This window comes from Furipterus horrens, unplaced genomic scaffold (assembly GCF_987537825.1).
Source record: "Furipterus horrens unplaced genomic scaffold, mFurHor1.1.pri manual_scaffold_8, whole genome shotgun sequence".
Lineage (NCBI taxonomy): Eukaryota > Metazoa > Chordata > Mammalia > Chiroptera > Furipteridae > Furipterus > Furipterus horrens.
The window spans coordinates 54,366,376-54,381,323 of record NW_028327178.1 but is presented as its reverse complement, the minus strand read 5'-3'; the positions used below and the strand labels follow the sequence as shown (position 1 = coordinate 54,381,323).

Sequence of the window (14,948 nt, the reverse complement as noted above, 5' to 3'; positions counted from 1 at the left end):
ATTACAGGTGTGTACTGAGGCTCCTAATATATTGAGACTTGTAAAAAAGTCAGATTCCCAGTTTTAGCAAAATTAGAAGTTTTGACTATAGGTCCTTCAGTTCCCAGGCTAGGTGTTTACTTTCTTATGACACCCATAGATCCATTAAGCTTGTAATCACTCATCCTCTGTGCTGCCTTTGTTCCTGACACTTAGAGGTTTTATATTTTTGCACGTATTAACCACCCTGTAATTGGTTTGTTCCCAGGACTCTCTTCCTTACACTACTGAGTTTCTTAGAATTAGGGACCGGTTCTGATCCGCCTGTCACCACTCTGGGCTCCCCACTGCTTGGCACAACCTGCCTGGAGTAGATGCTCAACAAATTGGTATGGCTTGTTCCCCTTGTACAGGTTGAACAATGTGTCATTTTAATCTGTACCTTTAACAGACTTTGCATTGGAAAACTTTATTGACTTATACATTTTCATCCATTATCAGTGGTTATTTCTTAGACCAAGTGTTTCCAACAGTTGGGGAGGGCCTAACACAATTGAAGCTCCAAATTCTCTCAGACCAGCATTGCTGTCAATCAAGAATAGTATCAGTGCTTCTGTCCTATTTTGCTATGTAGAGTTGTGTATTAATTTGAAGTTAAATCATTTCATTTTTTATTTGTTTTTTTCACATGTCATAAAATTCATTATGTTAAAGTATACAGTTCAATGGTTTTTAGTGTATTCACAACCATCACCACTCTCTTAATTCCAGAACATTTTTATCACCTCAAAAAGAAGTCCTGTATTCATTAGCAGTCACTCCCTATTTCTCCCCGTCTTTCCTCCAGCCCAAGGCAGCTACTAATGTGCATTCTCTATGGATTTATTTATTCTGGACATTTCATATAACTGGAATCATAATATGTGACTTTTTATGTCTGGTTTAACTTAGCGTCATGTTTTCAAGGCTTATCTATGTGGTAGCATTTAACAATACTTCATTTCTTTTTATGGTTGAATAATATTCTATCGTATGAGTATAAGGTCTGTCCAGAAAGTATCCATCCATGTAATATGAAAAATAGAGACATTTATTGAAGAAGATACAAGAAACATTGTACATAGGACAATGACACCTCAGTCCCCTTCAAAGTAGGCACCTTGGGACCTCACACAGTTCTCCCAATCATCATCTGCCCCATTGTATTTTCCTGGATCTCAGGGACAATATGAAATCTCTTCCCTTTCAAAGGTGATTTTAGTTTTGGGAAAAGCCAGAAGTTGCAGGGTCCCAAATCTGGGCTGTAAGGGGGCTGAGTCAACTGGATGATTTGATGTTTCACTAAAAAGCTCTGCATGAGACGTGATGCATGAGCAGGCACATTGTTGAGTCATCTGATTAGTTTCCATGGAAGAAAGTTCAAGCTTAACGCAAAATTTGATACAGATTCATTGCTCTACTGACTCAGTCATTTTGAATGCTATGGCCACACATGCTCACTCAACATCATCTACCACCCCCACTGCCTAGTACAGTGAAGTCATCGTCCACACAAGGACGTTCCAGTCCACTCTTCTTGGCCGCCAGGTTACATCGATGTCGCGCAAACTTTCTCTTTATATTAACAGTGGTTGGACTTTTCCGAAGAGACCACATTTTACCTGTTCATAGTCAGTTTATGGACATTTGGATTGTTTGCACTCTTTGGTTATTATAAACAATGCTGCTATAAACATTCATGTAAAAGGCATTGTGTGGTTTTATGTTTTCAGTTTTCTTAAGTAGGAATAGAATTGCTGCATAATATGGTAACTCTACATTTAACATTTTGAGAATTCCAAAGTGGCTGCACTGTTTCCCATTCCTACCAGCAATGTATAAGGACTCCACTTTTCTCCACATCCTCACCAACATGTGTTATTGTCAGTCTTTTTTATTATTGCCACGCTAGTGAATGTGAAGTGGTTTGTATATGGTTTTGTGATGTTTTATTTTTCTCATCCGACCATAAAGGAGGCAAATAATGATAGATGATAATATAGATGAACTTCATTTTAAACATTCTCATCTGTAATTAAAAGCTGAATTTTTACTTTGCCAAGGGTAAAATTACTTGAACTTTTTCCATACCAAATTTGAATATATCCCCTCAGTGTGACTTGCCTTTGATTGCAGCTAAAAATTAATAGGAAGCTTCTTAGTTTGTTTCCTTCATATTTTGATTTACCCAGACTGTATTTACACACAACTTTTTAACAATATATGTTATTTAAAGCAGAGATGTATCATTAATGGGACTTGTGTAACCAGGGTTCTTACTGGGATGATAGTATATCAAATATCTTTAGCAAATGTTACTATAAGGATTATCAGTAATGTTGGGCTATAACTTTATCTTTGAACTAAGGTAAATTTAGTGTTATGTTTATAAGCAGCATTGTTCTGTAATTTCAGGTAAATGTCTTTTAGTATTATAGACCCTGCGAATGAGTCAGTATGAAACAGCAAATTTTCTATGTCCAGGTTTGTCTTTTGAATGCTGCAAATTAAGTGAACAATATCAAAATGAATATGTTGGCGGAGAATTGTGGTTGGGCTACATTTCTAACTTCTGTGTGGTTTTGAAGTATTGTTGTGTTCTGAATTGTAATTTATATCTTGCTGAGTGGAGTGGCACAGTCCCTAGAGGAGGTCTTTCTGTGCTAGTTGGAACCACCTGTGGAAGGGAGAAACATTTCATCTACTTTATGATATTAGGAAATGAAGCTCTTTAAAAATTCTTCATTTTAATATAATTCACACTTTTATATGTGTCATATTGCAGCTTTATCGATATGCTACAACTCAAGCAATGACCAGCAGAAATTCTCTCTTGACAGATGTAATTGCTGCTTATCAAAGGTTCTGTTCTCGGCCTCCAAAAGGTAAACACTTAGCTGTGACCATAATGTTCTGCTTTCTTGTTAAAGAGCCATCCGCAGTAGCTGTTTACTAAGCAGGTGCATAAGTGGTGTTTCAGGTTGTCTCCTCCTGTAACCTACCCTTGCCTCTTCCTGTCTGATGCAGTGGTGAAAACATGTCACCTTTACATGTGACACTTGTAATGAAATTGGCATGCAAATGAGACTTTTTCCTTTTATACCCCTGGGATGTGAATTATATTAAACTGATTTACTCCTACATAAGAAATGGTATACTTTTAGCTTATGCTTTTTAATGATTTATCAATTGCTTTAAAAACAAACACATCCTAAAATCGATGACTTTTAGTTTGAGGATATGTATTTTCTTTCCCTCTTTAACAGGATTTGAAAAATACTTCCCTAATGGAAAAAATGGGAAAAAAGCCAGTGAATCTAAAGAAGTTATGGGAGAAAAAAAAGGTACCTTTTAAAAAGATTATGTTTTAACTTACCATTTGCCTCTAACTGAACAAAGTGTTATCTTAAGGCGGTTCTGAAACCTGTAGGTTACAAGTACATAGTGTAGACCCTGTGTCTTATTTTACCTTTAATTTTCTGTTTATATTTTCTTGTCATTTTTCAAGTTGAATTAATTTGAGGTCACCTTAGAGATATTTAATCATTATCAGTCATATTTAACTGCATATTTAATGAATATATTTGACACATAATTTAAGCCACTGGGAAAAATCTTAGAAACCTAATACATATAGTTTACTTGACACATATGGTGGTATAGTGAATTTTTCAAATTGTGCTTCAGAGCCTTAGGGATTCAGAGAGGGTTTCCTAGAGCTGCCTGGGTGAGGGGACCACATGGGCTCTGAGCCTCCTATTCTCCATTTCACGTTTGTATTGGCATTTAGCACAGTGCTGATATCTAATTGGCATCTTTTTAGGGAAATGCAAGGAAAGATATAATAAATCCCTTATTTTTAAATGAACTTTGATTTAGTTGGAGAGACAAATATATGCTCAAAGAATCCCAGGAATGAAAGCCAAGCCAGGGGATCAGGGAAGGGAGAAGCGCTTGTGTGGGCTGATTGGAACGTTGGTGACGTAGGTGACGCTGCATGTTGCCCAGTGCATGGTAGATAGTCTTTTAATCTTGGTTTGAGGGCAGATTAATGATAATAGGTCCAGTTTTTAAACACAGTCTGTTGGGTACCTTTTGCATAAATATTACTTTCCCTAGAGTAGTGTGGAATGTTGTCAAACAGCTTCAGAAATGTACTTCTGTTTCCCAGCCCTGTGCCTCACTAGGAGCAGGGCTTGTCTCTCTCAGATCTTGCCTCTCTTTAAGACCGGTGCACATGCTCCTTGTATGCATCACAGTGGAGTGAGCATGTCAGGAAGCCACAGTACCATGTAGCCACTAGGGGTGACTGGGTGCTGCAGCCTCCCATCCTCCATAGTAGAGGGGTGGTTTCACAGTGGTTGAAGATATTACAGTGTTACTTGCGGGTCTTTAAGAAGATAGGAAAGTAGGAAGAAAAGGAGGATGTTAGTGACTGTATTAGTTTCCTAGGGCTGCCATAACAAAGTACCACAAATGAGTGCTGTAAGCAACAAAATGTATGTCTCACAAATCTGGAGGCTGCAAGTCCACAATCACTGTCACTGGCAGGGTTGACTCTTCTGAGGGTCACAAGAGAATGATCTGCCCTGGGCCTTTCTCCTTAGCCTGTTGATGGTTGTCTTCTCTGTGTCTCTTCACTTGGCCTTTTCTCTATGCATAGTCTGTCCAAATTCCCCTTTTTATGAAATATCAATAAAATTGGATTAGGACCTACCCACATGACCTCATTTTAACTTGATTATTTCTGTGAAGACCCTATCTCCAAATATGATCAATAGGGGTTACGGCTCCAATATTTGAATTGGTGGGGGGGGGCACAGAGACACAAGTCAGCCTGTAGTAGGGACTACTTCCAGATTCTTGCAAACTTAATTTTATGTGTTTTTTTTCAATGATCAGACTCATGTCTTTCCTACAGAAGAAACTGTTAACAGTGTTCACTTCGTGGGAGTGGGAAAGCAGAGCACTTTACCTTTAAGTGAAAACTCAGTAATTCACTTACCTGCATTCACATTCTAACTCTGCCACTTGCTCACCGTCATTTAACACTATAGCAAATTATTCAACAAATTATTTAAGCTACAATTTCTTCATCTGTGAAATGGGTGTACTTATCGGATTATTGGATCATTGTGCAGATTTCATGAGATAATGTATGTAAAACACTGGCAAGTCTTCTTGAATGTTAATTCTGTATTACTCTCATCCTTCATAGTGCTTTTTAAACTGATTATTTGCCATAATATATTTTTCAATGTCTTTTATTAACTTAATGGAAACATTGTTGAGAGATATAAAAACCTACTATGCTGCTATATGCATTCTTTATTTACAAACAGAATCAAAGTCATCTGCTACCCCGCGACCTTCTGGAGGAGGAGTTGGTGGTGGTGGAAAACGAGGTGGCAAGAAAGATGATTCTCACTGGTGGTCCAGGTTTCAGAAGGTTTGATTCTAAACTGTGTTAATTTTGAAGATCCGGGTGGCCCCAGGAAAGTTAGGAGGCATTAATGGCATTGGGAGAAATTTGTGTCCAGCGTAACATAGATCATACTGTGACATTTCATTCTTCACAGAAATGTCTCTTTCTTTACCCAGGGTGACTTTCCATGGGATGACAAGGAATTCAGGATGTACTTTCTCTGGACTGCTCTGTTTTGGGGTGGAGTCATGTTTTACTTCCTGTTCAAGAGCTCTGGAAGAGAAATCACATGGAAGGACTTTGTCAATAACTACCTTTCCAAAGGAGTAGTAAGTATTTTATGGGAATGGTGGCTGTTGTGGTTCAAAAGGTGAAAATCAGTTGATTAGATCAATAAAGTGACAGTCAACAAGTTAGCCAAGTTTGTCCATTGTAAAGTTACTGTTTTCATATTGTTTTCTTTTTTTAATGCCGAAAAGTACTGCAACCAAAAAACGCATTTGTTTTGACCCAGAAATCCCCAAATTTATCACAAAATCCTTTTATTTCACTTTATCCGAGAACCTAGTTTTGGCACCACTGCTCCCAACTCTTCCTCTGGCAGCCCTCCATCTGCTTGCATCATTTACTTACATTCCCTCAGCTGCCCCTTTTCCCTGGTGTAGTGTGCCAGCCTCTCATGGCTCCATTACAACTTTACTGCTTTAGTCTCCTGTGAGCTTGGGATTGGATGAATCAGCCACTCAGAATATTTCAAGTGAGATCAGACGGCCTATGAAGGCTGCTCTGGAGCCTTTGTCACTGCTGGCTGGGTCTTTACCCAGTAAGACCCTATTTCAGCATCTTTAAGATGCTATTGATTTTAAGACACGTTATGTATTACTAGGAAAAGCTTTCAATGAAACTGAAATACCATCAGTTGTAAAATGTATCATAGTTTCTTAGATACTAAAATATTTAAAAAGTCCATCTTAGAATTGATGAACTCTGAGAGAACCAGGATTAGGCCTATTTTGTAACCGTGGGGACATTATTTAACCTGAATACTAGATTTTTCATTGATAAAATGGATAAAATAAAGATATTAATACTTACTATTAATGTATAAAGAATCTAAAGTTATTTTTAAAGTTTACACAGTAAGGCGAGGATGGAAAAAATGAAAACGATTGCTCAGATTTTTTGGAGCAAGTGTTTCTCTCATGAAAGTGACAATATTATATTTACAATTTCCAGATTGTGTGGGGAGCCTGCTTTTGTGTGGAGGGGGCTATACAGCTGTCCTTCCCAGGGTGGTGCCAGGTCCTTGGGGAGGATTCCCTGTAGCTGTGTCTTCTCCTGACAAGTTGGTTTTGTGGAATCATCTGCCATTGCCCTAACATTTTTATGGGGATAGAGTACTTCAGTTGCTCCTTTCTAGAAGGACTGTCTTTAGGAACAGTCAGTCTTCTCGTTCCAGCTTCTCCTGGAATCATCTGGGGCTCCCTCCCTTCCCAGTTTGACTCGTACCTTCCAGACTTCCTGCCAAGGCAGACTTCATTACAACAAGAAGCAAGCTTATGTTCCAAATCAGTCAAAGACGCTAGGATGAGGTTAAGAATGTTCTTAAAATCCAATATAGTTAGGAGGTTACAGAAAAAAACAAGTTTAAACCGTTTCATACCCATAGAGTTGCAAAAATTAACAAGTCCTATAATAGCAAGTGAAGATGCAGAACAGTAGGCATATTTTGGCAGGGAGTGTGAACTGGAGAGCAATTTCACACTTTCTAGTAAAACCAAAGGTGTGTATACCCTTCAGCCCACCCTTGCTGATCCATCTGCAGGTGCATGTCCCAGAGAAATTTTTGCAGATTTGTCCAACAGGAATGTTCATAACAGCATTGTTTGTGATAGTGAACCTTTTGAAATGGCCTAAATGTCTGTTAACTGGAGAGTGGGTAAATAATTTGTGTGCTCATGGAGTGGCATACCCCACAGAACTGACATGTCAGCCTGGGTAAACCTCACAGACATAACAGTAGGATGAAAAAGGATATTGTAGAAGTATATATAACAAATGAGACCATTTTTATAAAGTTTAGAAATAGGCAAAAGTGAGTATGTTTAGGGTTACTTACATGCGTGGCACAAGTGCTTTGGGGCGGTCAGCACCTAATGCAGAGAGTGGTCACCTCTGGGGAGAAGAGGGCCAGACTGATGGCTTCAGTAGTGTTTGTGATATTTTATTTCTCAAGCCAGAGTAAGCAACATGGGGCACCGTATGTTATTCATTATTCTTTTTTGTATGTATGAAATATCATATACATTTTAAATAAGCTCAGGTCTTTTCTGTAAATTTATATTTCAACATTTAACTTTTTAAAATTCCAGGTAGACAGACTGGAAGTCGTCAACAAGCGTTTTGTTCGAGTGACTTTTACACCAGGAAAAACTCCTGTTGATGGGGTAAATGATTTTATTAATTGATGTGAATTAGCTGTAAATTAAGTTTTCAGATTTAAGCACACATTCCTCCACATTGCAGTAGCTTTTTACACTGGACATACCAGTATTGGGCAGTGTGGCAGTTGTGATCTTCAGCACCATAGAATTTACCTGTTGGGTACATAAGTGTGATACGAAGAGTGGATCAGTGTTTTTGTTTTGGTTTGGTTTTCGTAATCATTTTGGCTGTACATTTAGGAAACAGTGAGTGAAATCCCAGTTTTTAGTATTCCATTATCATCTGTGATTTTTCAAGACTGAGAAAACAATTACTTGGTTAGGAAAAATATGTTATAATCTGAATTTCTTATCTGGAGATAGCTTTTTCAAATTGGTTTAAGAAGCATTCTGCTCATGTCTCCCAACTGTTTTGTAATATTATATTAATTACCATTTCTTTTCCTATTTTTAAAATAATTTGTATTTTCTGTCCAACCATTTGAACTCCATTCCAGAGACCCCAGATTGGCTTGAGGGGATTATGGGGGGAGGGGAAGAGAGGGGCAGGTGAGGTTTCAGGTGAATCCTAGTCCTCCTCTGGGCCTGACTCCCACCTCCCGCTCATCCCTAGTCCTTAGTAGTGTCTTGCAGTCTTCCTGCTCTCCCTCAGGGTCAGACCTCTCTCCAGGCTGCTTCCCTTCTCTCATGGGATGATTTTGTTTAACTGTTTCCTAGTCGTGTTGCCTGGATGGGGCAGTATTTTAAGGAAAACTAGAGCTGATGGTGACCATCTCTCTCTGATAAACATCAGTAGATATAAGAATATTCATGAAGCCATATGGCTCTGGTATTTTAGTTATTTTTAGGAAAATTACTCCATTTGTCTTAATTTTTTCCCATTTTTTTCACTTTATGATGAAATGTTCATTAATAACTATGCTTTTTTCCCTTAACTATCCCTCAGACTTTTAGTGTTGGCATTTAAATCAGTACTCCTTTGAACACGTTGCGTACCGGGAAATTTAAATGCCTTTTAGAAATGGCGAGAATTCTCGCCACCGTATGCAATGTTTAAGAAGACAGTTTGGCAATATATACAGTATTCCCTCACCTATCGCAGGTATTACGTTCTAGACCCCCACCCCCACCCCCGCGCGATATGTGAAAATCCGCGAAGCAGGAATCTTTCCTTTATTTTAGTATTTATGTATATTTAAGACTTTATAAACCCTTCCCACACACTTATAAACCATTCCCAGTACCTTATTAACCTTTCCTACTCCCTTATTAACCTTTTCCATACTTTTATAAACACTACTTATGTTCTTAAACAGTCTGCACTCTTAAACCTATGTAACTTTAACAACATACGTATACAGTACCGCAAAATCCGGCAATATAGCGAAAAATCCGCAATAAACAATTAAGTACAATATTTTTAAAAATCCCGCAATACAGTGAGGCTGTGATAAGTGAACCACGATCTAGAGAGGGATGACTGTGTATCAGCAGTTTTGAAAGTATGGACACACTGAGTAATTTTGCTTCAGTAATATAAATCCTCGGGAAATAATTAAGGATGCATGTAAAGATGTCTATATACAAGGATGCCCTCCAAAATATTGCTTATAGAGTCAAAAATTAGAAATAGGTAAGTGTCTACATTAGGCCCCTGGTTAACATTAGTGTTCCTCATTTCCCTTGAACTTTAATCTCCCTGCAGGAGCAGTGGCTGTCAGTGGGCCGTATCCTTCCCAGAGGGCTAGTTTCACATTTAGTATTGGTAGACACAGCATTTATGTATTGAAATTCATATCATTTTATTATAAATTACTTTCTTTTTCTTTAATATCACAGTTAAGGTTTTATATTGATTTCAAAATTGTGCATGTACTTCAAGATTGTAAAGGGGGTGTTATAAAATTTTAAAGGAATGGCATTAAAATTGCTAGTAGTATGTATCTCTGGGTGTTGAGGTTGTAGGTGCTTTTTATTTTCTTTGTATAGTATTTTCTTAGTTTTCAGTGGAGAACATGGATTACTTGCTTGACTGACTTTGTATTGAACTTTCAGAAATGGATATAAGATTTTTATATACTACTACTTGTAGAGTAGCAACATCAAATACTGTGCTTTATTTATACTAACTCCTCTAAGCCTGAGTTTCTTTATCTTTAAAAGTGGGAACAATTATACTGTTTTGGGGCTTAGTGCTTAAATGAGAATTGTGAAAGTCAGTGGTGTTTTTCAAACTTCAGGGTGCATAAGAATCACCTGGAGTGTTGGGACCCATCCCCAGAGGGTCTTAATTGAGACTTTGTCCCCAGAACCTCCATGCTGCTGGTGTTTTGTCCAACTCTGATGTGACTCATGCATTTAGCATATTGCCCAGTAGTAGATTATAAGTTAGGAATTGTCAGTTACCTGTGGTCGGTCTTACTATTGAAATGTTATGAGGCTTGTAACCACAGGAATTTTGTAGCTTTGTCTGAACAACTTACCAAAAATTATTGTTACATCATATTATAAAACTCCATATTTTGTTTTTATTTTTATTTATTTATTTATTTATTTATTTTAAGGGGGGGGCATTGATTTGTTGTTCCACTTATTTATGCATTCATTGGCTGATTCTTTTATGTGTTCTGACCAGAGACTGAACCTTCAAACTTGGGGTATCAGGACGATGCTCTAATCAACTCAGCTACCTGGCCAGGGCTCATTTTTTTGTTTTTAGATATGTGGAGAGAGATACAAGAGTGATATTCCCTACTCAGAAACACTGGTTGGTGGAGGGAATATGGGATGATACGTTATTCTCTTCTGTGTACACTTCTGAATTGTCTGAGTTTTATATCCTAGACTTATTGTTTTGATTTAAAAAATATTTTTTAAAGCAATCGCATGTTAAAGGATGAACAAAGTCTTCTTGTGCTATAAATTGTGGCTAAAACTTGCAGAGTGCTGGAACAGGGTCTACTGTGTAGTAAAGCTCCATAAATGTGAGTTATGATTAGTGTTTTTGTGGTATAAGAGAGGTAGTATGATGTGGTATATATGGTCAGTGGCTCTGGAGCCTGACGGCTTGGGTTCAGATTCATCCTCTTCCTACTAGATGTGTAGTCATGGGCAAGTGAAGTCACTCCTATTATTCTCTCATCTGTGAAATGGAAACAGTAATAGTCAGCTCAGTGCTGGCATAAAATAGCCATTGCTTCGGGCTCTTCAGGTGTTCCTCCCTAGAGCCTCAGTAACTCACCAGGTTGAATGAATAGAAGGTTAACAGAATAATAGTGAAGGTGCCTTCTAATGTTAAGGTTTGATTATCACCCCTGGGGACAGTACCTACTTCTTAGAGTGGCTCTGAAGGTTGAATGAGTTAATGTATATAAAGGGCTTAGAACAATGCTGACATTTAGTAAGAGCTCAATAAACTTTGGTAGTTATTACTGTGTCACCTTAGCTTTTAGTTTTGGGGTAGGTAGCTGAGATATAACTGGGAAATGGAGAAGAGGTAAAAAAAAAGAAGCATATTTATAAAAAGGATTGTGTTTTCAAATAGATGTTTAATTCTTTTGAATTTACAATTTTAGAATTACTGAGGAATACTGCCAAAGAAATTCTTATTTGCCAAGGATTACCAGGTCTTCTCACTGAGTGAAACTTAATCACCATATCATTAAAACCAGTCTTTTATTATTATTGGGTTTTTTATTTTATAAGATTTCAGTATTTCTGAAAAATTCTTTAAAAGTTGAATCCTGTAGTGAATTAAACTTTTCTTTCCTTGTCATTCTTAGGATATTTTGTTTTTCTGTTTTTATAGCAATATGTCTGGTTTAATATTGGCAGTGTGGACACCTTTGAGCGAAATCTGGAGACTTTACAACAGGAATTGGGCATAGAAGGGGAGAATCGGGTACCTGTTGTCTACATTGCTGAAAGTGATGGGTAAGAAGCAGTGAAAATATATAAACATGTTGAAAATTGTTTGCTGTGCTCTATATGGTTCACTATGTATTCCATCACCAGGGAGTAGGTTACATATTACATTGTCAAATAGGCCTTTATCAATTTGGCCAGCTTTTTAATTTTTTAATTTTTATTTTTTAAAAGATTTTATTTATTTTTAGAGAGAGGGGATAGGAGGCAGAAAGAGGGAGAGAAACATTGATGTGTGAGAGATACATTGACTGGTTACCTCTCGCAAGCCCTGAGCTGGGGACCTGGCCCACAACCCAGGCATGTGCCCTGACTGGGAATCAAACCAGGGACCTTTTGGTTCGCAGCCCAGCACTCAATCCACTAAGCCACACCAGCCAGGGCTGGTCAGGTCTTTTAAAACCATTGGTAATTATTTACTAATTTTTGCTAGTTACGAATTGATTTTTCTACACATTTATATTTATCATGATTAAGTGGTAGTTTGAGGTATTAATGTCCAATGCACTTTTAGTATGAATTTTGCATAAGGAGCCCTGTTATGTTAAAGTGTGGCATTTTCACCTTTTACCTATATTCACATTTATATTTCAGAGTTTTCTAAGGTTTTTAAGTAATTTTTCTTCCTCTCTTGTCAGAACTGCTGCTTCCCTTAGGGGTTATTTGTCTTTAATAAGGCCACTTACAAGTCTGAATCTTTTAAGAAGAGCCCATTGATTTCATGAGTTATTTGTCTTTAAACTTACTTGGGAATTATATTGCCTTTGAGTGGTCTGGGTACACCCAAATCACTTGGTAGTTGCCCCATTTGCATTAAATACTTGTTCTAGAGTTAGGAGTTGAAGAGTGAAAATAGAAACAAATCATAGTTTTTCTGTATGTGAAAGCAAAAAAAGAGAGAGTTGGTGTGTTAATTGAGCAGATAGTGTTGCTCAGTTTTAGGGACTTTCTTAAATCCTAGTTTGTGTAAACTCACAATCTGCCTGCAGTATTTAGATTTAGATAGCTATTGAAATTGTCTCACATATGATAAATCTTTCAGCCCCTAAGGCTATCATATAATTATTTAACTTTATAGGTTAGTGCTGAAACATTACAAAATTTTATTGTACCATTCTTTAAATTTTTGTTAGTGCTTTTTTTTTCCCTCAAGAAATAAGCCAAATGTACATTTTTCGTGGCTATTGCTTCCTGCTGTAGGAGCATTTAAAATATTGTAAAAAATGAAAAATTAGGAAGTAAATTCTGGTATTTGTTTTGTTTTTGACCTAAGACAAATAGATAAAAGGCAAAAGGCATCGCCAGGTTTTAAGTCATTCCCAAGTATGTCCCTCCAACAGACATAAGGGCAGACCAGTTCTCCTGTGAATCTCTCTTAAGCCTATACAAGCTGGATGGAGTGGCCTGTGCAGTACTCATTACCATTGGAAAAGCACATACAGCACTGTAATTAATGTTACTCCATAAGCAGTTGGACACTAAAAATCTTCTATCCTTATCTGAAAGCTCAATTTAAAGTCTGTCAAACAGACAATAACATGGTCTTCATCAAATAGGCAATACATGGTCTTCGTTGAAAACTAGGAAAATACAAAGAAAATAAAAAGCATCTATAATGTCAACACCCAGAAATAAACACTTAGCAATTTTGATGCCATTCCTTCAAGATTTCATAATACCCCCTTTACAATCTTAAAAGTACATGCAAGTCTTAAATCAGTAATAAAACCTTAACTGTATTATGAAGGAGAAAGAAAAAGAAAATAATTTACAATAAAGTGGTATGAATTTTAATATGTAAATGCTTGTAGCTGCCAATACTAAATGCAAAAAGTGTATACAGGACTTTTGAAACTGATGTGCTGTTAACTTAGCAAGGATTTGATATTTGTAAGCATCTCTTCAGAATAAGTTGAGGCATTCCAATAAGAGAACTGGAATTTCTACCCAGGCTAATACCAGGATTATGTTAAAATTTTAAGTGAGTAATTCAAAAGAAATTTCTTTGAAACTCATCTATAATAATAGTAAATCACAATTAGGCCTGCATTTTATGTAGGTGGTAGATATTAGGATAGGAATAAAATATTAATACATGTTAAGAACAGGTTTCTCTTTGGTCTTTATAAGTCTACTTCAGTGATACTGACACTAAGATTCTCCTTGTGCCTCAGATAAAATTATTAGAATATTCAGGTTTTATAAAAATAGAAAATTATGCAATTGTATCCCAAGCAGACATCAAAAAGTATATCTTGCAAAACATTTAAAAAACCAAAGATGAACCATTTTAAAAGAATGTTGCTGTTGTGTGTGGTTTCTTTTTAGTTCATTCCTCCTGAGCATGTTGCCCACAGTGCTCATCATTGCTTTCTTACTGTATACCATACGGAGAGGGCCTGCTGGTATTGGCCGAACAGGCCGTGGAATGGGTGGACTCTTCAGTGTTGGAGAAACCACTGCCAAGGTCTTAAAAGATGAGATAGATGTGAAGTTCAAAGATGTGGCTGGCTGTGAGGAGGCCAAGCTAGAGATAATGGAATTTGTGAATTTCTTGAAAAACCCAAAGCAGTATCAAGATCTAGGAGCAAAAATCCCAAAGGTAAAATAAACTTTCAGAAAGTTATTTTCAACTAATTAACCCCAAACTCTTTTGAATTATTTCTTAATCTCTGAAGTTACAATTTTATGAAGTTTGATGACTCATTATCAAATTATTTTCCTCCTTCCTCTATCTTTTTTTTTTTTTTTTTAAGATTTTACTTATTTATTCTTAGACATAGGAGAAGGGAGGGAGAAAGAGGGAGAGGAACATTGATGGGCTGCATCTCGCATGTGCTCCAAATGGGTACTGGCCTGCAACCTGGGAATGTGCCCTGACTGGGACTCAAACCGGTGACCTTTTGCTTTGTAGGACGAGACTCAACCAACTGAGCAACACCAGCCAGGGCTCTTTCTCTATCTTTCTAGTCTCTGCTTAACTCAAAAATCTTTCTGGGGTTATATGGTCTGTGTGCATGTGTGTTCTTGCATGTAGTGTGTATATTCCCAAAAGATTTGTGTTTTCTCCTCTTGGAAGCCTTCCTTAAGTTACTTTCCTTCTCCCTCCAGTCTGACTTTGACACCTTACTTCTCAG

At 37.2% G+C, this 14,948-nt stretch overlaps 1 protein-coding gene across 1 annotated transcript in view; it reads left to right on the top strand.

Moving 5' to 3' along the window:
* Nucleotides 1–14,948, top strand: part of AFG3L2 (AFG3 like matrix AAA peptidase subunit 2) — a 50,418-nt gene that overhangs the window by 9,030 nt on the left and 26,440 nt on the right. Inside the window, exons 2-8 of the mRNA XM_090285836.1 lie at nucleotides 2,804–2,903; nucleotides 3,285–3,362; nucleotides 5,361–5,467; nucleotides 5,620–5,772; nucleotides 7,816–7,890; nucleotides 11,696–11,820; nucleotides 14,140–14,413. Coding sequence (XP_090141962.1) covers nucleotides 2,804–2,903; nucleotides 3,285–3,362; nucleotides 5,361–5,467; nucleotides 5,620–5,772; nucleotides 7,816–7,890; nucleotides 11,696–11,820; nucleotides 14,140–14,413 — 912 coding nt within the window. The remainder of the gene's footprint in view (nucleotides 1–2,803; nucleotides 2,904–3,284; nucleotides 3,363–5,360; nucleotides 5,468–5,619; nucleotides 5,773–7,815; nucleotides 7,891–11,695; nucleotides 11,821–14,139; nucleotides 14,414–14,948) is intronic.